This window comes from Rhinopithecus roxellana, chromosome 13 (genome assembly GCF_007565055.1).
Source record: "Rhinopithecus roxellana isolate Shanxi Qingling chromosome 13, ASM756505v1, whole genome shotgun sequence".
Classification (NCBI taxonomy): Eukaryota; Metazoa; Chordata; class Mammalia; order Primates; family Cercopithecidae; genus Rhinopithecus; species Rhinopithecus roxellana.
In genome coordinates, this window is record NC_044561.1 from 131,078,731 (window position 1) to 131,100,994 (window position 22,264).

The 22,264-nt window shown below is 59.5% G+C and overlaps 1 protein-coding gene across 3 annotated transcripts; it reads left to right on the forward strand.

The window, feature by feature from the left end:
- Positions 1–5,295: 5,295 nt before the first annotated feature.
- Positions 5,296–19,505, forward strand: FTCD (formimidoyltransferase cyclodeaminase). 3 transcript variants are annotated; one of them, XM_030915758.1, is made up of 14 exons: positions 5,296–5,396; positions 6,482–6,665; positions 7,765–7,893; positions 8,425–8,513; positions 8,669–8,848; positions 9,881–10,018; positions 10,156–10,287; positions 14,065–14,126; positions 14,425–14,554; positions 14,730–14,891; positions 16,699–16,742; positions 17,428–17,566; positions 18,952–19,047; positions 19,212–19,505. In XM_030915758.1, exons 1-14 carry the CDS (start codon positions 5,343–5,345, stop codon positions 19,296–19,298), a joined length of 1,626 nt encoding a protein of 541 aa, XP_030771618.1. In that variant the 5' UTR covers positions 5,296–5,342; the 3' UTR covers positions 19,299–19,505. The 3 variants fall into 3 exon arrangements, with proteins under 3 accessions (XP_030771618.1, XP_030771619.1, XP_030771620.1); XM_030915759.1 differs by lacking the exon at positions 10,156–10,287 and having other exon boundaries at positions 5,321–5,396; XM_030915760.1 differs by lacking the exon at positions 6,482–6,665 and having other exon boundaries at positions 5,330–5,396.
- Positions 19,506–22,264: the final 2,759 nt, after the last annotated feature.

Genomic DNA, 22,264 nt, shown 5'->3' on the forward strand with positions numbered 1-22,264 from the left:
CGCAGGCGGGCGAGCGCCAGGGAGCCCCGAGACCGAGACCGTGGGGGTGCACTTTGCGCCATACTGGAGCGGGGAGCTGGGGAACTTACCCATCAATTCCCCTTCCCCTGGGTCATCTCCCTGCAGGAGGCCAGGACGACGAGCACTCTGAATTGGCGAGACCTTGGGGCTGAGGAGATACCCAGTTCCAAAGTGCCTTGGAACAAGGGGCATTTACCGTGTCTCAGGGGAGTCTTGGCTCAGGCCGCACAAGCCAGCGTGCTCAGCCTGGCCCTACACTGTCTCAGCAATAGTGGCAGGGAGGGCAGGGCTGTCACACATTAACAGTTTAGGCCGGGCGCGGTGGCTCAAGCCTGTAATCCCAGCACTTTGGGAGGCCGGGCGGATCACGAGGTCAGGAGATCGAGACCATCCTGGCGAACACGGTGAAACCCCGTCTCTACTAAAAAATACAAAAAAAAAAAAAAAAAAACTAGCCGGGCGAGGTGGCGGCGCCTGTAGTCCCAGCTACTCGGGAGGCTGAGGCAGGAGAATGGCGTAAACCCGGGAGGCGGAGCTTGCAGTGAGCTGAGATCCGGCCACTGCACTCCAGTCCGGGCGACAGAGCGAGACTCCGTCTCAAAACAAACAAACAAACAAAAAAACAGTTCAGAGCCCGATGGAGACCGCTGGGGACCCCATTCTGGCTGGTAGCTAGGACATTCAGCTCCCAGGTGCAGATGGGCTGGATCCTGGGGTGGGGGCCCAACTTCATGCCCCCGCAGATGTGGGGCCTGCTGGCCTGGGAAGCTCTGGCTGGGTGCCGATTTCTGGCCTTACGTTTGGGGATGGCCTGTGGCCACACCGGCACTGGGCTGGCTCTGTGGTTGGGCCAGGAGCTTTGGGCCCCAGGCCTAGGGCTGCAGCCACATAGTCTCAGCCAGGTGATCCATGCCCCCTTCCCCTCGGTGCCAGTGAGTGGACATTTCCAGTAAGCCTGGGATAGGCAGGGCTGTGATGAAACGCACCAGGATTTATTTCCGTTGGGTGTGGTGGGATACAGACACAGGAACCCTGACTTTAAAGGAGAGTGTGTCACAAAGTACTGCAGACCCAGCAGCTGAAACCACAGGAGGGCACATACCATGCCACACAGGGCCACCGGGGGGCGCCATGGCAACAGGACCCGGAAGGTGAGAGGGGAGAGTGTGGCCAGAGGCTTTATAGGGGTTTCCCTGGGAAGAGAGGCCAGGGGGGGTAGGCACAGGAGCAAGTTCAGGATTGGACAGGTTAATTTCCTGGGGCTCCGGACTATGGGGTGGTGTCTAGTTGACCACCATCCTGCTCCTGGGTGGTTGAGGGCAGAGGAACATGGGTTTGGTGAGTGAGTCAGATAAGGGGTGGTTGGGTTTACAGGCTCCAGTTGGGTTGGCTTGTGCATTAAAGGGGAGCTCTGTAGGCACCTTTTGCTGTCTCTAGGAATTAGCCAGCCCTGGGAGGGCAGTCTCCACACAGCCAGTAAGGCCCCGGAGAGGTCAAAGCATCATAAACCGGAAAACAAAAACCACGTGGGTTATACAGGAACAGTCTGGTGGGCAGGTGGCATTCAGCCCCTGTGCTCTGGATCTCTAGAAGAACGGGGTTCTCAGCCTCTGGCCATGGGTCCCCCAGACAGCCTTGGTGTCTTCCAGGATCTTGGGCTTGGCTTGGAGTGGCCCCTGGGGGCTTTCGCCAGGGCGGTGCCCATGGCTCACCCTCTGTCCATATAGTGGGGCCCATGGTATCCACTGTGCTGGGCCAGCCTGGGGGGGCCCTGTGGTCAGAGGCTGGACCCCCACCCTGGCAGTGCCATCCCCTAGGCTGCAGGTACACATGGAACTTTCTGAAGGGCTCCCTGCAGAGAAGGTGGAGCCCATTCCTGCACTTTTTCTTACTATACTATTAAAATTAGGAGAAATGGGAACCGGGTGAGGAGGGTGGCCCTGAAGTGGCTGGTGTGGCCATGTCTCCTGGGGCAGCACCTGGGCCCTGGGCACCAGCTCTTCCATCTGTAGACAGGAGGGCAGTGAGCTTCTGGGGGACTATTTCCTCCTGCTGGGATGGAGGTGGGCACCGGCCCAAATGAACTCAGATTCTCCTGCACACAGCTCTGTATTCAGTCATTTACTTACGGGCCCACGATGTTTGTCTCATACTCTGGGTTAGAAAAGTGTATGGTCTGCCTGGCCCTGGAATCAGGAGCCCTGGGCCTGTCACTGGGGAGAGATGGTGGAAACCCTGGTGTGGGCATGGCTGAGATTCTTTCTCCTGTAAGTGGGGTCCCTTAGGGTCCCCGATTCAGGAGCTATTTACAGCACCTGCCAGCATTTCTAATGTCTCAGTGCTGCCCCCAAGAACCAGCGCCTGCATCACGACCGGCCCTGTTCCCCTTTGTGTTCTCAGCTGTAGCCAAGCCCTGGCCCTGCAGCAGTTGGGTAGGAAACGCGTGCAGCTCCTGCCAGGGCCTCCAGCCCCAACCCTCTCTCCTGACAGGCGATTTGCTGGGCTGGAGGACAGGGCCAGGTCTTGGCCTTGGCACTGTCCTGGGTCATGAGTGGATGGTTCCGGGCACTCTGCTGTGGTGTGAGGATGAAGGTGTCAGCCCAGGGTGGACAACCCTCGCAGCCAGCATGTTCCGATGCCCTGCACCTGTGGGTGTGTGCTGCTGCCGTCACAAAGTACCGCAGACCCAGCAGCTTAAACTACAGAAATTTATTCTGTCACAGTCCTGAAGGCCCAGAGTACAAGATCAAAGCATCCACAGATTCTGTTTGTCTGAGGCCTCTCTGCTTTGTCCTCCTGGCCCTTTCTCTGAGTGCATCCCTGATGCCTCTCCCTCTTCTCACCACCCTGTCCATCTCCACATCCAATCCAGTCTGCTGTGCTGGGGGTCAAGCCTTCAACACATGGTTTCTCGAGGGGATGCAGTGCAGCCCTCAACAGACCCCATCCTCCCCTCCCGGCCTCCACACAGTCCTGACCCCATCCTCCCCTCCCAACCTCCACAGAGCCCTGACCCCATCCTCCCCTGCCGGCCTCCACAGAGCCCTGACCCCATCCTCCCCTGCCGGCCTCCACAGAGCCCTGACCCCATCCTCCCCTGACGGCCTCCACAGAGCCCTGACCCCATCCTCCCCTGCCAACCTCCACAGAGCCCTGACCCCATCCTCCCCTCCCGGCCTCCACAGAGCCCTGACCCCATCCTCCCCTCCCGGCCTCCACAGAGCCCTGACCCCATCCTCCCCTCCTAACCTCCACAGAGCCCTGACCCCATCCTCCCCTCCCGGCCTCCACAGAGCCCTGACCCCATCCTCCCCTCCCAACCTCCACAGAGCCCTGACCCCATCCTCCCCTCCCAACCTCCACAGAGTCCTGACCCCATCCTCCCCTCCCAACCTCCACAGAGCCCTGACCCCATCCTCCCCTGCCGGCCTCCACAGAGCCCTGACCCCATCCTCCCCTCCCGGCCTCCACAGAGCCCTGACCCCATCCTCCCCTCCCAACCTCCACAGAGCCCTGACCCCATCCTCCCCTCCCAACCTCCACAGAGCCCTGACCCCATCCTCCCCTGCCGGCCTCCACAGAGCCCTGACCCCATCCTCCCCTCCTGGCCTCCAGACATGGAGCCCTGGCTGGGGAACTCTGTGTGCTCCCAGTCTCTGAAGGTTTCTGGGCTTACCTGGCTCCTCTCTCATCCCAGTCCCCTTGAGTAGCCATGGAGGTGGGGTCCCTAAGGCCCACATGGCTGAGGTTCCATTAAGAACTTCAAGTGGGGCTGGGCTCAGTGGCTCACACCTGTAATTCCAGCACTTTGGGAGGCCAAGGCAGGAGGATCACTTGAGCCCAGGAGTTTGAGACCAGCCTGGGCAACATGGTGAGACCTCATGTGTATTCATGTGTTCTCATGCTGCTAATAAAGACATACCCAAGACTGGGTACTTTTTAAAGAAAAAGAGGTTCAATGGACTCAACAGTTCCGTGTGGCTGGGGAGGCCTCACAGTCATGGTGGAAGGTGAAAAAGGCGCGGGGTCGTGTCTTACAAGAGGGCGTGGGCAGGAACTGCCCTTTATAAAGGTCAGATCTTGTGAGACTCTTCACTATCACAAGAACAGCACCGAGAACAGTCGTCCCCATGATTTAGTGACCTCCCACCGGGTCCCTCCCATGACGGGGGGATTATGGGAGCCACAATTCAAGATGAGATTTGGGTGGGGACACAGCCAAGCCATATCACCATGTCTACCAAAAATTGAAAAATTAGCCGGTGTAGTGGTGTGTGCCCGTAGCCCTAGCTGCTCAGAGGCTGAGGTGAAAGGATCTGTTGGGCCCGGGGGCCAAGGCTGCAGGAAGCCATGATTGTGCCACTGTACATCCAGCCTGGGTGAGAGTGAGACTTTGTCTCAGAAAAAAAAAAAAAGAAAATAAAAGCCCTGCAAGTGGGCGGCGGCTGAACGTGGAGACAGGAGTTGTCCCTTGTGAGCACGTCCCTGGTGCTGCTGATTTCGTGGGGAGCCTCCAGTCAGGGGAGCAGCAGCTGGGGAGAGCTGGGGCCTCTCTCACCTGCCTTCCCCCACATCACACATGCCCCCTCTCATGTGTGTCTGCACTCACTCTCACATGCGTGTTCCCCTGCCCCGCGCTCATGTGTGTCTGCACTCTCTCACACACGTGCTCCTCTGCCCCACACTCACATGTATCCTCGCTCACTCTCACATGCGTGCTCCCCTGCCCCACGCTCACATGTATCCTCGCTCACTCTCACACGCGTGCTCCCCTGCCCCACGCTCACATGTATCCTCGCTCACTCACATGCGTGCTCTCCTGCATTCTCCTGTTGAGCTGAGCTGACCTCAGTGGGGTGCTGCAAGCCAGGGCCTCACACCAGCCTCTCGCCCTCCACAGCCCTGGGGTCCAGGCTCTTCCAGGAACAAGCGCAGGCCCCCGGGCTCCCTGGAACCTCCCAGAAGGTAGCAGAGGGTCACGGGGGTCACCCACAGGGGCACAGGGAGGCCTCGTCACGACCAGATTCCAGCCAGGCTGGCCTGATGCCCCTGGGGGTCCTCAGCACACGCCCCTTCGCCCCAGCATGTGCTTCTTTCCAGGGAACCCACACTCTGGCTAAGTGGAGCCGTCCCCTGCAGGTCAACAGCACCTGGGGTGGCTCTGCAGCGCCCACTCTGCACCTGCACAGGGACGGTGGCCCCAGTGCCCTTTGTGACTCGCTGGTTAATGAGAAGCCGGTGGGGAGGTGCTGCCGGTGAGCGAATAAAGGCTCCGTCCTTCCGTCTACCCAGATAGGAGCATCAGGATCAAGGTGCTGGCCATGTCCCAGCTGGTGGAATGCGTCCCCAACTTTTCGGAGGGGAAGAACCAGGAGGTGAGGCCCCGAGGAGCTGGTCAAGCATCCAGGGCTCATGGGGCAGCTTCGGTGGCTGAGGCCCAGGCCGTGGAGGAGGCGGCGGGCTTGGTGTGGGGGTCATCTTCCCAGGATGGGCGAAGCCGCTGCCCGTGGGCCCCAAGGACATCCTGTGACTGGGGGCGCCTCGGGAGTGCCTGACCCAGGGGTGGGTGGAACACGACTGGTGCTTGTGGGGGCGGAGGCCTGGCTGTGGCTCCAGGGGCCTTTTGGGTGCTTCTGGTGGGGGGTTGGGCCGATCTCTGGGCCTCAAAGGCCTTGTGCTCCCCCCTGGGAATGGGGCTCCTGCCACCAACCGAAGGGGCTGCGTGAGGTCACACGGGGTTGCCCAGTGTGGTCCCCACCACCGCCACTCCATCTCCACTGGAGTTAACTTGCTGAGCCCCCACCCTGCAGCCACCATCCCCACTGGACCCAAAATGAAGTAGGCACAGAGGGGGCAGCAGGCCCCCAGGTCTGGCCTCTCGCCCTCCACAGCCCTGAGGTCCAGGCTCTTCCAGGAACAAACGCAGGCCCCACGGGCCACCTGGAAGGCCCCCCAGAGGGCAACACTGGGCCACAGGGGTCACCTGCAGGGGTGCAGGGAGGCCTCGTCAAGCCAGGATTCCAGCCAGCACCAAGGCCCTGGGACAGGGCAAGATTTGGGGCTGAGCCCTGCTCCCAGCCGTCCTGTCACGCAGAAGGTTCTAGGCCCCTCCCCTGCTCGGGAGTTGCGGGTCCTGGCCCCTCTGTGACCTGTGCCTGTGGTCACCTTCTTGGTTTCCCGGTCACGCCTCCGGCATCTGTCTGTTGGGACAGAGCCCGTGAGTCTCTACTGGAGGCACCACCTGCAGCCCCTCGTGGGGACCATGCTTGGGCCTGAGCGACTGTGGCCTTTGTGAGGGTTTCTGGGCGGCCACTGTGTGCAGGCACTTTTAGTGGGAGCTCAGCTTGTCAGTGAGCCCCCAAAGGCCCCCATGTGGGTGTCTGGGCACAGCCACCTCCAAGCTCCTTTTCCTTCTTTCAAACGGGGAGACTGAGGTGTGGGGACTGGGCCTGTGTCCCAGGTGATCCAGGCCATCTCTGGAGCCATTACACAGACCCCCGGCTGCGTGCTGCTGGATGTGGACGCAGGCCCCTCCACCAACCGCACCGTGTACACCTTCGTGGGGCCGCCGGACTGCGTGGTGGAGGGGGCCCTCAACGCCGCCCGGGCAGCCTCCCAGCTTATCGACATGAGCAGGCACCAAGGTGAGGGCTCCAGGCTCTCCTGTGGCCGCTGTGTGTTGGACTGTCGGGGGCTGAGGCCTGTCCTGGTGTCCTGGTGTCCTGGGAGAGGGGGTAGACCCGGGGCCCAGGCTTGGAACGTGGGATCCAGTGGGGTTGACTCTGGCTCTCCTAGGAGGACCCTGGAGTGTGGGGGTCACGGCCCCCAGCCTGCCTGCATGGCTGTGCTCTGGGGGACCCCCAGGTCGCCACGCTCCCGCAGCACCAGGCCACCTCCATGGCTGGGTGGGGGGAGGGGGCCACGCTGGGGTCCTGCCCACACGTCAGGGGGGCTGAGAGCCGGTCTTGGAGCAGGCACTGGTCGGGGAAGGGCTGCCCGGAAGCTGATGTGTCAACAGCCCACAAGCCAAACACCTCAGGGGGCGGGCAGGGCCAAAGGTGTGTGGACACATGGGTGCTGGCCAGGGGCTGGGCCGTGGGCCACTCATAGTGGCCAGGAATTCAGTGATCCCAAGGGGTGGATGGATGAGCAGCTTATCTCAGAGTGACCAGCCCTGGGCGGTGGCGGCAAAGGCGGGGGAGGCTGGCATTCCCTGGGGTGGGCGCTGACCCACAGCTTGGTGTAGCCACAGTGAGGGACTCAGCTAGTGAGAAGAATGTTCTGGAAATGCAGTGTGGATTCTGGGCTTCAGGGGAGGGGGTTGGGGTGGCCAGAACCCAGCCTCAGGCGCCCACTCTTGACCTGGTCAGGCCTTCCTGAGAGCTGAGCTTTGCAGGCCTTGGAAAGTTATTTATGTGTGTTAGGAGAGGGAGAGGTTTATCTCTGAGATGCCAGATCATCCACTCAGGCTGCTGCTGGTCCTGGGCTGAGCGGCCTCCCCCACACTGCCTGGGAGGACGGTGCAGGGACATCCGTTGTCCCGGGAGGGACTGGTGCTGCTGCTGGGGCAGGGCTGGGAGCGCCCAGTGCCGGCCTCCTCCCTGTCGTCAGTGTGGGCAGCTTGCTGGGTGTGTGGACTGGGGGGCTGCCCAGGCCGGAGAGGACAGAGGGTCCGAGAACCCCGTGGAGCTCCCACCCACTCCCACGCCCGGCCTCCTGCCCAGCCTCGCCATCTCTCTGCAGGGGAGCACCCCCGCATGGGGGCCCTGGACGTCTGCCCCTTCATTCCCGTGAGGGGCGTCAGCATGGACGAGTGTGTGCTCTGTGCCCAGGCCTTTGGCCAGCGGCTGGCAGAGGAGCTGGACGTGCCAGGTGAGCATGCCCCACCCTCCTTGCTCCACTCCCGTCTCATTGGTGCGGGTTACTGGCTCCTTCTGTATCCTGCAGTTCCCTGCCCTTGGCTGCTCCTGCAAGGGCAGAGTGTTACAAAAAGCCAATACGCAGGAGCGCAGCTCCTTCAATACGGAAATCAACGAAATCAATGCAGCTTCCCTCAATACCGAAATCACCTAAATCAGCGCAGCCTCCCTCAATAGCGAAATCAACGCAGCTTCCCTCAATACCGAAATCAACGAAATCAACGCAGCCTCCCTCAATAACGAAATCAACGCAGCTTCCCTCAATACTGAAATCAAGGCAGCCTCCCTCAATAATGAAATCAAGGCATCTCCCTCAAAACCGCAATCATCCATCTAAGGCAGAGAACGGGCACTCCCTGGGAGAGGGTGCAGTGGGGGCCCGTTCCCAGGTTTAGGCTTGAGGGAGCCCCTCCACCTGGGTCCTCCAGGGTCTGAGTCCTGGACCCCCTGCCGGTCAAGGCCTGACCGCCGGGCTCTCCTGCAGTGTACCTGTATGGTGAGGCTGCCAAGACGGACAGTCGCCGGACCCTGCCGGCCATCCGGGCCGGGGAGTACGAGGCCCTCCCTGAGAAGGTGCCCCAATCCTGGGTGGTCGGGCCTGGGAAGGAGGTGGACCTGCCCCTTTGTCCTGGCTGGGGCGGCTGGGCTGGGCCCCTCCTTCCCGGGACCCTAGCAGGGCTGCTCCCTCCCGTAGGGGATGTCTCACCCCAGGGTACACTTGCCCACAGCTCCAGCAAGCTGAGTGGGCGCCCGACTTTGGCCCCAGCTCCTTTGTCCCCAGCTGGGGGGCCACGGCCACGGGGGCGAGGAAGTTCCTCATCGCTTTCAACATCAACCTACTCAGCACGAAGGAGCAAGCCCACCGCATCGCGCTCAACCTGCGGGAGCAGGGCCGCGGGAAGGACCAGGTGACCCCTCACCAACCCCATGGAGCCCCACCCAGCCCCTCGGGAAAGGGTCAGAGGCCGAGAGCCTCAGGTGGGGCGGTCGGTGGTGGACGGGGCACCGGCCAGACAGGGTTTGGTCTCCCACCTACAGACTGGCCCAGCCTCCGCGTCCACAGCATGTGGGGACAGCGCAGGTCGGCAGGTCGGGGGTGGAGTGAAGCTGGGGAGCTCTGGCCTCGTGGGGGTTTTCCATGGAAGAAGGCAGGACTTCCCTTTGTTAACATGGCAGTATTTCCATACTGCTGGGAAACAGCGACTTCCGGAGTCCCAGGTGCCCTCAGGGGCCCCCCACATCCCTCCAGATGCCTTGGGAGCCCCGACAGCCCTACAAGCCTTCAGGTGCCCCTGGGCCTTTCCCTCCAAGTCTACATAGCAGTGCTCACCCAGTCTGAGCGTCACCCCTGCACAGATGGTATAGATACCTGGAGAAAGAGGTGGAGGGACCCCCTGTCCATGTGTTCCTCACTCAGAGACCCCAGTCCCACAGGCAGCAGAGGTGCTGGGGCCCAGCTTCCCGACCTGCAGACTCAGCACAAAAGCACAGGGGCCTCCAAGTCCTGCTTTAGGCCCCAGCCAAGGGCAGAGGTCAGAGTACCCCCATGTGGACTCAGTCACCCCGAGGAGTGCGGGGCTGAGGGGATGGGGGAGCAGATGGGATGGGAGAATGGCATGGGTGTGGCTGGGGCCCCACCCCTCAGCCTTCCCCCAACATCTAGGATGCAGCATGGCTGGGAGGCAGGGCCTGGGCTGAGCGAGGGCCTGTCGGGGTGTGGGTCCGGTGTCTGACCCTCGGGGGCCTCCGTTTCCCTGTGGCAAGCGAGGTCTCTCTGGCCCTCCCTGGTCAGCTCAGTGGGGGACGGAGGAAAACCACAGCACCCACCCAGGCACAGGCTCCTCCCTGTCCAGCTGGGGGACGCAAGTGCCAGGAGAGGCTGGCAGGGCCAGGCAGGATGAGCTTCCTAGCCCAGGCTGGGGAATGCTTTGCCTTTGCAGCCAGGACGTCTGAAGAAGGTTCAGGGCATCGGCTGGTACCTGGATGAGAAGAACCTGGCTCAGGTGTCCACCAATCTCCTGGACTTCGAGGTCACGGCGCTGCACACAGTCTACGAGGAGACCTGCCGAGAAGCACAGGTGAGCCCAGGAGCAGCCACTGCTGCTGTGAGGGGTGCGCAGATCCGTCCCGTGGGCAGGGCAAGGGCCCCACATCCTCCAGCCAGGGCCGTTCTCCAGCCAGCCCCCAGGTGGTGATGCTACCTGTGCCTCGGCAGGAGCTGAGCCTCCCGGTGGTGGGCTCGCAGCTGGTGGGCCTGGTGCCCCTGAAGGCTCTGCTGGATGCGGCTGCCTTCTACTGCGAGAAGGAGAACCTCTTCATCCTGGAGGAGGAGCAGCGGATCAGGCTGGTGGGCCGGGCTGCCGAGGAAGGGTGGGACAGGGGCATGCGGGGAGGGTGGGGAGGTGGTGGAGCTCATACCCCTGGGGCGCAGCTTCCCTCCCCCTCCTCCCTCTTCATTTTATTGACTTGTGTTCAGAAGATGAGATTCACTTTTCATTTTGGAAACCTTATTGAGGTTTTTTTGTGACCTATGATATACTCACTTGTACAAATTCCATGAAGAGGACAGCCCCCTTTCTGTTGGGTCTTGCCTCCTGGGCCAGCTGTGCTCCCATGGAGGGGCCTGCACCTTCTCTCACCACCTCCATAGGGGCTCCCTGCACCCCTGGAACTGGCGGCTTACAGGTGTGTGTGCCTTCAGCTATGGGACTTAGATCCCCGTCCACGGAGCGGCTCCTTCAGAAAGTGATTCCTTTGGTCTTGTGGACACCTGGACCTCAAGGCTCCTGGAGTCTGGGTTCTGGTGGGGCCCCAGGTCCTGCTGGGGTGTGGCAGTGTCTGCAGAGCCGCTCTCCACCTCGGTCTGTCCTTTCACTAGAAGTCACTTAGTTTTAGGTGTGTTTTTCGAAGTAAGCACAGTGCACTTGACTGGATTTTTTTGGAGAGGTTTTGTGTTTTGTTGTTGGGTTTTTACCGTTTGTGTTTTTACTGATTTAGCTCTTGGGACTTGTGGATTCCGTCCTTGTTTAGTCTCAGGCGTATTTTCTTCTATTAGATCGCTGACCCAGTTATTTAGTTCTCTAGCTATAGGGACACTGTGATGCTGCAGCAGCTGTGATGTCTTCTCTGCCTCCTTCACTCCTTTCCTCTGGATTCACAGTGGTTTTCCAAAACCCAGCCTCTCAATCACTGGTACATTTGTGGCCTAGTCTATTGTATTCCTGGCTGTTAACAATTTTTTTTGTGACTTTAAATTTTGTATAATTTCTTACAGAGAAGATATGGGTGGCCCTCCACTCCTGCCTTCCGCCCATATTTTCCAAGTGCTTGCATTTTGCCCCATTTGTGTATAATAATATTTTTTTCTGGACTGTTTAAAAGTTGGGTTGAAGACATTCTGCTCTTTTACCCCTAATTTATTAAGGTTGTGTTTCTTAAGAACAGGGACATTCTCTTACATAACCACAGTGTAATTATCAAAATCGGGAAATTCAGCACTGATACAATCCTAGTATCTAATAATCCTCAGGCCATAACCAAATTGCTTCAGTGTCCCAGTGATTCCCATCATAGCAATTTCTCCTCCAATCCATGATCCAGCTCACGTAACACAGGGCACTGAGCCCACCTTTTCTCCTTTCATCCCGAACTGTTCCTGTCTTCCTTGTCCTTCACTGACCTTGACATAGTTTAAAAGGACAGACTTTTAAAAGTGCCTCCGTGGGGACTAGTCTGATGTTGCTTGTGGCCAGAGATAGTTGTGCATTTTTATTTTAATTTAATTTATTTTTTGAGACAGGGTCTTTCTCTGTCACCCAGTTGGAGTACAGTGGCACAATCACAGCCCACTGCAGCCCCAAACTCCAGGGCTCGGGCGATCTTCCCACCTCAGCCTCCCAAAGTGCTGGGATTTACAGGCAGCACCACTAGGTAGACCTGGCTAATTTCGCACAGATGGGGTTTTGCTCTATTGCCCAGGCTGGTCTCAAACTCCTGGACTCAAGCAATCCACTCACATCAGCCTCCCAAAAGTGTTGGGACGACAGGTGTACACCACCATGCCAAGCCAGTTACTCATTTTTGGCAGGGAAAGCATAGATGGTGCTGTTTCCTCCCCACGATGCACATTTTCTCAGGGTGCCCACGTGGTCCAGTCACTTGGCCAAGGCGGCCCCTTCCTCCTGGGCCCTTCACTGTAATGTTACTGTTCTTCCCTTTTGCAATTAATACATTGTGGGGAGTACTGGAAGGTGTTTAAAGTATTGAGTAGGTAGAGAAATACCTGTTACCTACTGAAATTCCAGCGTTTTAGGAGCCAGTGACAGTGTTCTAACGTCTTCCTGTCTCTCTAAGCAGCAGCTGTCGCTTCTCCACATTTCCTTGTCTTCTTATGTGTGAGGCCCTCTGCTTTCCAGCATGGGATTTTGTTGTTGTTGTCATCTTTTTTTTTTTTTTTCTTTTTAAGACGGAGTCTCACTGTCACCTAGGCTGGAGTGCAGTGGCGCGATCTCGGCTCATGGCAACCTCCGCCTCCCAGGTTGAAGCGATTCTCTGCCTCAGCATCTGGGAGGGAGTAGCTGGGATTACAGGCATGTACCACTGCGCCCGGCTAATTTTTGTATTTTCTTTTAGTAGAGATGGGGTTTCACCATCTTGGCCAGGGTGGTCTTGAACTCCTGACCTCGTGATCAACCACCTTGACCTCCCAAAGTGCTGGGATTACAGGCGTGAGCCACCGTGACCAGCCGGGGTTTTGTCTTTACCCGAAGGACCCCATGCCTGCGACCTGCACAGGTCTGGCTGTGCCAGTGGCTGCGTGCTGCCTCCTGGTGGTGAGGCTGCTTTGCTTTGTATTGTGTGATTTTTGATTGCGAGTGCATGCTCTTTGGAATTGTATCTATGGTAGTTCTTGGTCACCTGGGTTCAAAGTTTTCTCCTCCAAGGAGGCTTTGTGCTGGTGACTGTGGACACTGCCCCAAAGCTGAGTTATTGGCTTGGAGCTCTGGAACTGCACAAGCGTGACTTCGGTGTCGGGTGAGGCCTGTAGCCCTGTCAGGGTGGCTTGTGGTTAGGAATTCACAGGAGATTTGTTTTTTTTTTTTTCCTGCTTCACCCAAAGGGAACGCAGGAACTGGGAAGTACCTCAACTGTTTCCTCTGGCGGGTGGCTGTTTCTAATTCATCCTTGGGGATGTCACTTTCCAGGGGTCTCCAGTCTGACCCCACTCTGAAGGCCTGAGACCTCCCCGACTCATGAGGGGCTGCCAGAGCGGGGCAGTTGCCCCCAGGGTGGACCCAGCTCCAGGCTGGCAGGCTGTTCCAGACTCACCTTTCTGGTCATGTCTGGTCTCCAATGATGTCCTGTCTGTTAGCTTAGCCAGGCCTTTAAAACGCCCCGCATCTCCCTGGGCTTTTCTGCCCAAGGAGGCTTTGCCTTGCCGCTTGCTAGTTCTGTGGCCACGGGGAGGTGTTCTCCACCCCACCCGGCTGCTGTTTCTCTCTGTGGGGTGGGGGTCGCATAGCCAACGTGTTCTGAATGGGTTTCGCAGAGTGAATTCTAATCTTAAATAGGACTGTCACAACTTTATTTTGAATTTAGGTAAAATTCACTTTTCTGGCATACAAGTTTATGTGTGGGTGACTTAGGGCTGTTCCTCAGCTTTGAAGGACTTGTTAGATGTGAAGACTTGGTGAATTAAAATCTTGCCCGCCCCTGTCAGTGATGGGCAAGTTGTGCGGGAGGGGGTGTCCAGTGGTGCGGAGTGGGGCGAGTGGTGCGGGGCAAGTGGTGGTGGGGGGGCGGCAAGGGATGAGCAGCAGTTTGCTGTGGGGTCTCCAGGGGGCAACTCCTTTCTCTGGGCCTCGGTTTCCTCAAGGGCAACTCAGGGTGAGTGACTGTTTGCAGAATCCTGTACCGAGTGCGTGCTGGGGCGGGGCCCACAGGGCTCCTGGTGGAGCAGAGGTGGGGTGGGGGTGCCAGCCACGCCCCTGCCCTGCTCCCCGCAAAAGCGCCCATGTGCTCAGGGCAGGAGGCGGCTGCCGCAAGGGTGGGACCCGCGGGTTCCGAGGCTTTCCTGGTGGTGGAGACGCGCCGAGGCCGTCTCCACTCCAAGCCGCTTTTCCAGGTGGTGAGTCGGCTGGGCCTGGACTCCCTGTGTCCCTTCAACCCTGAGGAGCGGATCATCGAGTGAGCCTCTGCCCTCCCGACCTCTTCTCCCCCGTCCCGGGCTCTGCCTCCCTGGCCTTGCGGGGCGCGGGGGTCCCTGCGTGGAGGCCCCGCTCATCCTCCCAGCGCCTCCCCTTGGGCTCGGCCTGCGCCCAGTCGGGGTGTGGGGGGTGAGGGGGGCACAGACCCCGGCCGGGTCCCCGCCGGTTCTCTCCCGAGTGGGCGCCTCCCCGTGGGTGCGGGTGGGCGTGGGGCCTGGGGCGGACTGCGCTGCCCCCACCACCCCGGCCGGACCCGCTGAGCCGCGCCCACCCTGCAGGTACCTGGTCCCTGAGCGCGGGCCTGAGCGGGGCCTGGGCGGCAAGTCCCTGCGCGCCTTCGTGGGGGAGGTGGGTGCCCGCTCCGCGGCCCCGGGGGGCGGCTCGGTGGCGGCGGCGGCTGCAGCCATGGTGAGCTCGGGGAGGCGAGGAGGGGGAGGGCGCGGTGGGGCGGCCCCGGGCGGAGACGCGGGGGCCAAACGGGCGGGACCCCAGGGCCAGGGCCCCGCCGGGAGCACCCGGGCCCCTCGCTGTCCCTGGGGGCGGTCTGGGGTCCCCGCGACCCGCACATCCACCCCTCGCGCAGGGCGCGGCGCTGGGCTCCATGGTGGGCCTCATGACCTACGGGCGGCGCCAGTTCCAGCCCCTGGACGCGACGATGCGGCGCCTGATCCCGCCCTTCCGCGAGGCCGCGGCCAAGCTAACCGCGCTGGTGGATGCCGACGCCGAGGCCTTCGCCGCCTACCTGGTGAGTGGCGGCCACAGCAGCGCACCCGGGCCCCTCCGACAGCGAACCCCCAGCTGGGGCCCCGGTGAGAAGCGGGTCAGCCTCCGGCTGGGGGAGGGGCTGGGGCCCAGGAGTGGCCTGAGGGGGTCACCACTGGCCGCTGTCTGGGCCTTGATCCCCGGTACCGCCTCCACCGGGCAAGTGCATGGGCCCAGCAGGGTTTGAGGGTTTGTATCTACCCCCCACCTCCCCCCAAAAAAGCCAGACGTGGGAGCTGGTGCCTGTGGTCCCAGCTACTCTGGAGGCTGAGGTGGGGGGTGGCTTGAGGCCAGGCGTTGGGGCCGCAGTGAGCCGTGATTGCACCACTGCACTCTAGCCTGGGGAACAGAATGAGACCCTGTCTCTAAAGTAAATATATATAAAACGCAGGGACAACTTTAAATTTAGAAATTTAAAATAAGATGAATAATTGAATAAAAACCAAGTAGAGAAGAAAAGTACATAAATGAAAATGTAATTAAGAGGCAGGAAAGAAACATACATATAAGACGTGTGGTTTAGAGAAACATGAGTGGGGACGGTGAGACTGCACCAGGCATCAGTGGTCACTCCAGCGTGTGGGGGAGTGCTGCATTGGTTTACGCTCCTTGTGAGCAATGCAAAGGTAGACTTGAAAAATATAAGGAGATATCCTTACCTTGCACCAAATGCATAAGTAATTTCCAGATGGAATAGAAAGCTGTGTTTCCCCATCACCAACACAACAAAGCCTCACGAGAAATCACAGAAAACAAAACTGACCAGGTGGGCAGGCCTCAGCGGGACACAGATGTTACCACGTGAAGCACACCCTTGGCTGAGATCTCCCAGGGAGACCGTGCACACCGCAAGGTCTGGCTGAGAGAGGGTGTTCATAGTACGAGTCACAGCGTGGGGATGGCTGTCCCTGCTCCGCCTGCAACTGCTGCAGACCCTCGTGCAGATGACAGCCCAGGAGAGGGGCTGCAGCCAGGAGGCCTGGTCTGGACAATGCCCCAGCCAATCAGGGAGACCCTGGGCATTTCTGTTCCTCGATCGCCGCTGTTGGAAAGGTCATAGGATCCAGCTCTGGCCAGGGCCCAGGGAGCATTTTCTCCCAGCCGTGGCCGAGGGTAGGGGCTGTTGATGATGACTTTCTGGTGGAGATTTGGCTGAATCTTCCAAGATGAAGGGAGCACATTCCCCACTGACCGCCCCTCTGCTGGGGCTCTGGCCACAGCGGATGTGAGCAGGGCTTGGTGGGTCCCTGTGCTCCGTCTCACCCTAGGTGGTTGGTGTGTGGCCCCAGCCATGCTCGCCCACACGGGGTGGGTCTGAGGAGCCGAGTGCCTTTGGGTGATGCCACACATGTGAGCACCTAGGGAAGGCCAGTGCCTGTGTCCGGGGCAGGGACGCGAGGGGCTTTGCGGTTTGCTCTTATGCCCAGGCTTGAGGGTGGTGCAGCTGCTTGTGTTGGAGACACAGGCCCAGAGCCACTCCTGCCCTATAGGTTCTAAGGGCTCAGGGGACCTCCTGGGCCCTCAGGCTCCTCATCTGAGAATCAGAGCCCTAAGGGAACTACCTGCCCCTCCTCACATCACGGGCTCCGACCATCTGCTGTGTGCCCCTGACCACGCCCCACCCCACTTCACCAGGTCTGATGCCAAGGGCTGTAAACCACTGACCCAGCGGAAGCTTGGTTCCCAGAGGACTCGTCCCTACCTGGGACACGGTCCTTGCTACGGCACCTTGTGGGAGCTCAGAGGACATCAACGGTCCGTCACCCAGTGGTTCTGTCTCTCTCTGGCAGGAAGCAACGAGGCTGCCCAAGAACACACCTGAGGAAAAGGACAGGTGAGCCTGGAGGTCCTGGAGGGCCGCGCTGGGGCTCTATGTCTGGGGAGTTGGCAGCCAGGATCCCGGGTACCTGGGTGCTGTGATGGTGCATGGTCGGCCGGGGCGTGCTGGGTACCTGGGTGCTGTGACGGGGCGTGGTTGGCCTGGGCATGCTGGGTACCTGGGTGCTGTGATGGTGCATGGTCGGCCTGGGCATGCTGGGTACCTGGGTGCTGTGATGGTGCATGGTCGGCCGGGGCGTGCTGGGTACCTGGGTGCTGTGACAGGGTGTGGTCGGCCTGGGCATGCTGGGTACCTGGGTGCTGTGATGGTGCATGGTCGGCCTGGGCATGCTGGGTACTTGGGTGCTGTGACAGGGCGTGGTCGGCCTGGGCGTGCTGGGTACCTGGGTGCTGTGACGGGGCGTGGTCGGCCTGGGCATGCTGGGTACCTGGGTGCTGTGATGGTGCATGGTCAGCCTGGGCATGCTGGGTACCTGGGTGCTGTGATGGTGCATGGTCGGCCTGGGCATGCTGGGTACCTGGGTGCTGTGACAGGGCGTGGTCGGCCTGGGCGTGCTAGGTGTTTGGGAGTGACTTCCCGTTGCCCGCTTCTGCGCCTGCTCAGCCCTGTTGGGGTGCAGTGTGACTACTGCCTGTCTGTGTGTGCCCCTGTGCCCAGGCTCTTCTTTTGTTCCTCCCAGGCACACGGCAGCCCTGCAGGAGGGGCTGAGGCGGGCAGTCTCTGTGCCGCTGACGCTGGCGGAGACGGTGGCCTCGTTATGGCCGGCGCTGCAGGAACTGGCCCGGTGTGGGAACCTGGCCTGCCGGTCAGACCTCCAGGTAGGGGGGCCTGGGGGACCCCAGGTCTGCTGCAGAGCAGGAAGGAGCTGTTGGGGCTCAGTCACTGGAGAGCACGGTGGTTTGCTGGCTGAGCCAGCTGGGGAGATCTCACTTCACGGGCAGTTCCCGGGGCTTTGGCCTCCTCCAGCAGGGCTGGGGTATCCACTGCCTTCTAAAATCTCGCCCACGGTCGCACCACAGACAGGCAGAGACCCAAATGTGTCTGCAGAGCCCATCCTGACCACTGTATACACTGCTCCACCTCCCCCAGGGGCCCCTGTACCACCCCACCCTCTTGTTCTAGAAAACACCTACATCAGGCCAGGCACAATGGCTCACGCCTGTGGTCCCAGCACTTTGGGAGGCTGAGGCGGGAGGATCACTTGAGTAGAGGAGGTCGAGACCAGCCTGGGCAACGTAGTGGGGCACGTGTGTACAATAGACAAGTATGAGCCGCGCACGGTGGTGCCTGTGGTCGCAGTTACTTGGGAGGCTGAGGCAGGAGAATTGCTTGAGCACAGGAGGTCGAGGCTGCAGTGAGCTGTGATCACACCACTGCACTCCAGCCTTGGTGACAGAGCAAGACCCTGTGTCAACAACAACAAACAAAACACAAGAAAGCACGCAAGGCAGTTCCTGGAAGTAGATGCGTCACACTGACAGGCCACAGCCGGGCAGAGGCTCCCGGACAAGGAACATCTATCTCATGGGCTCGGCACTTTCTGCAGCCACCCTAAGACCTCATGGTTTTTGGGGTCTTTACGGGAAAGACACCAGTTTTCAGCGTCTGGTCCCAGAGAAGTGTCCCCTCAATCCCCGGGAAGAGGCCCTGGGCAGTTAGCCTGAAGCTGCCTCCGGGGGCCCTCCAGGGGATGACTTTGCCTCTAGAACCGTGGTCCCCGCTCCTAGAGTGGCAGAAAGCCTCCAGCGCGGCTGCTCCAGGCCTCCTGCGGGGCTGAGCCCTGCTTGGATAAGAGGAAGTTTCGTTTTTTTTTTTTTTTTTTTGAGACGGAGTCTCGCTCTGTCGCCCTGGCTGGAGTGCAGTGGCAGGATCTCAGCTCATTGCAAGCTCCACCTCCTGGGTTCACGCCAATTCTCCTGCCTCAGCCTCCCGAGTAGCTGGGACTACAGGCGCCCGCCACCTCGCCCGGCTAGTTTTTTGTATTTTTTAGTAGAGACGGGGTGGAAGTTTCATTTTCTAAGCTCAGTAGTGGAAGAAACCAGGAGCCGTGCTGAGCTTGTCGCCCCGGAGGCGGCTCCCCTCTGTGGGGTGAGAGCAGGGGCTGCGCTGGGCTCCTTGTGGTGAGGAGGAGCCCCTCAGGCAGAGACACTCTGAGCAGTTTGCTCAGCCTTGATGCACGGAGGGCTCCCTGGGGTCCTTGCAGGTGGCGGCCAAAGCCCTGGAGACGGGCGTGTTTGGCGCATATTTCAACGTGCTCATTAACCTGAGGGACGTCACAGACGAGGCATTTAAGGACCAGGTGAGCAGGAGGCAGGTGTGGTGCCTGGACCCCACGTGGGGCCTGTATTCACAGCCTCAGGGTGATTGCCGACTGTCCATGGGCAGCGGGGGTCAGAGGTTGCTGCCTAGCAAGCCAGGCTGAGACTGGAACTCCTGGGCCCTCTTCCCCCGTGTGTCTGTCAGATCCACCATCGCATCTCCAGCCTCCTGCAGGAAGCCAAGACCCAGGCTGCACTGGTGCTGGACTGCCTGGAGACCCGGCAGGCGTGATGGTGCCGGAGGCCTCTAGGCTCTGTGGCCCCTCCCTCGCCCATCCCCAGAGGGCAGAGCTGTGACCTGGGTTGGGACACAGCTTGTTCGTGTGGGGCCTGGAGGATAGGTGGGTGGGCAGCGGGGCATCTCCCGGGAATGGAGGTGCTGGTAGAAACAGGAGACCCCTTAGTCCCATGTGATTTCCAGTAAAGTCTTAGCCCCAAACCTGTGTTGTGTGTTTGCGGTTTTGGGGGCAGGGCTGAGAGCTGAGCTGCAGGTCTTGGGGCAGGAGCAGGACACATGGTCAGTGGGCCACGGGAGCTGGAGTTGGAGGGAATGGGGCCGCAGTGTGAGGAGACAGACCTCAGCCCCAGGGTCCCCAGAAGCCCAGTGCAGCCCAAGTGGGCAGGGTCACAGGTATTTGGAGCACCTGGGGTTCAGTGCAGGTCCCTGGGCTGCGAGGCCCCTCATCTGAGGGAAAGGGGCCCTGGTTGTGCATGGGACAGAAACCCTGGGGACAGCAGGACTTTCGACGCTGGAAGGAGAGCCTCGCTTCCCAGGTGCAGCTCCCGGCGGGTCCGGACAGTCCCACGGAGCACGGTACTGGCCCCGTCCTCAGTTCCCGTCCACCCTTCAACCGGCAGCTCCCTGGGAGACTTTTCCTCCCTGCCTCAGCTCCCTGCCGGGCCAGCCTCCTGCCTCCAGAGAAGTTATTTGTTAAAAAATAATTTAAAAAATCACTATACCCTCAAATTACTTCCAGATGGACTATTACATGTGATAGACAAAGTATGAATGTATTTGTTAGACAGCAATGCAGGGTGTTAAAAAAGATTACTATGTCCTTGAGTGAGGCAGAAAACTCAAATGCCTTATTGGAGAGATTTCCCATTCTGAAAATAGAACACACTTGTTCCTGGAAAAAGATGTTGTCACCCAAGACAAACGACAAGAATCCTACAGGGAGAAAAAACACCCAAGGTGCATGTGGGCACAGGGTCAGCATCACTCAGCATGAAAAGTTCCTACACATCCAGCAGGCAGGGGGCGCCAGGGAGGGGAGACTGGTGAGGAGACAGTGGTGTTGGGCTGGTGAGGGGACATTTGTGAGGGGACATTGGTGAGAGGACAGTGGTGAGGGGACATTGGTGAGGGGACATTGGTGAGAGGACAGTGGAGAGGGGACATTTGTGAGGGGATATTGGTGTTAGGCTGGTGAGGGGACATTTGTGAAGGGACATTTGTGAGGGGATATTGGTGTTGGGATGGTGAGGGGACACTGGTGAGGGGACATTGGTGGGACAGTGGTGGGGGCATTGGTATTGGCACAGTGAGGGGACATTGGTGAGGGGGCATTTGTGTGGGGGCATTTGTGGGGGCATTGGTGTTGGCACGGTGAGGGGACATTGGTGTGGGGACACTGGTGTTGGGATGGTGAGGGGACATTGGTGAGGGGACATTGGTGGGGGGACACTGGTGGGGGGACACTGGTGGGGGGACATTGGTGGGGGACACTGGTGAGGGGGCATTGGTGTGGGGACACGTGTTGGGATGGTGAGGGGGCATTGGTGAGGAGACATTGGTGAGGGGACATTGGGGGCATTAGTGAGGGGGCATTGGTGTGGGGACACTGGTGTTGGGACAGTGAGGGGGAATTGGTGAGGGGGCATTGGGGGCATTGGTGTGGGGACACTGGTGTTGGGACGGTGAGGGAACATTGGTGAGGGGGCATTGGTGTGGGGACACTGGTGTTGGGTTGGTGAGGGGACATTTGTGCGGAACGCTGGTGGGGGATGCTGGTGTGGTATAATTGGTGAAGGGCCAGTGGTGAGGGGCAGTTGCTGGGTGGAGCTGTAGGGTGGACCCTGTGGGTAGCTGGAAGTCCCTTCTAGTGGGACTGACATTCCTGCCCTGCAGGGTCCAAGGCTGCACACACAGGAGCTGGCACCAAGGAGGGGAGCATCTTCTCCCTGCAGAGGCCCTGGGCGGCTCCTGTGGGCAGAGCTTGTGCACCTGCAGGGGCTTCTGCCTTCCTCCACCTGAGAGATCTGCGATGTCCACTTGGAGCACAGAGATCTGAGGACTGACACTCAGGACCCAGAGGCTTAGCGAAACAGGCAGACCTCTTCTGCGTCTGTTGTAGGCATTTGAATAGATTTTTGTGGGATGGGAAGAGGAGGAGAGGAAGAGAAAATAACTGATGTCCTGTCCTGGAGCTGCAGGCTATGTGGTCAGATGACGGAGAGGTGGAGTATGAAGAAAAGAGTGAGTCTTCTCAAAGAACAACAAAGTTTTGGGCTTTCCGGAGAGAACTCCTGACCTCGTGATCTGCCCATCTTGGCCTCCCAAAGTGCAGGGATTACAGGCTTTAGCCACCATGCCCGGCCCACATGTTGACTCTTAACCCTAATCCTAAACCCTAATCCTAAACCCTAACCCTAATCCTAAACCCTAACCCTAATCCTAAACCCTAACCCTAATCCTAACCCTAACCCTAATCCTAATCCTTAACCCTAACCCTAAACCCTAACCCTAAACCCTAACCCTAACCCTAATCCTAACCCTAACCCTAATCCTAACCCCAGACCTCTGGATGTGACCTTGTTTGGAAACGGGGTCCTTGCAGATTCAGTGAGCTCAGGTGAGATCATCCCACAGCAGGCTGAGCCTGGTCCAGTGTGACTCGGGTGAGCTCATCTTGGAACAGGCTGAGCCCTGGTGCAGTGTGACTTGGGTGAGCTCATCTTGGAACAGGCAGAGCCCTGGTCCAGTGTGACTCGGGTGACCTCATCTTGGAACAGGCTGAGCCCTGGTGCAGTGTGACTCGGGTGAGCTCATCTAGGAACAGGCTGAGCCCTGGTCCAGTGTGACTCAGGTGAGCTCATCCTAAAATAGGCTGAGCCTTGGTCCAGTGCGACTCGAGTGAGCTAATACTAGAACGAGCTGAGCCTTGGTCCAGTGTGACGTGGGTGAGCTCATCTTAG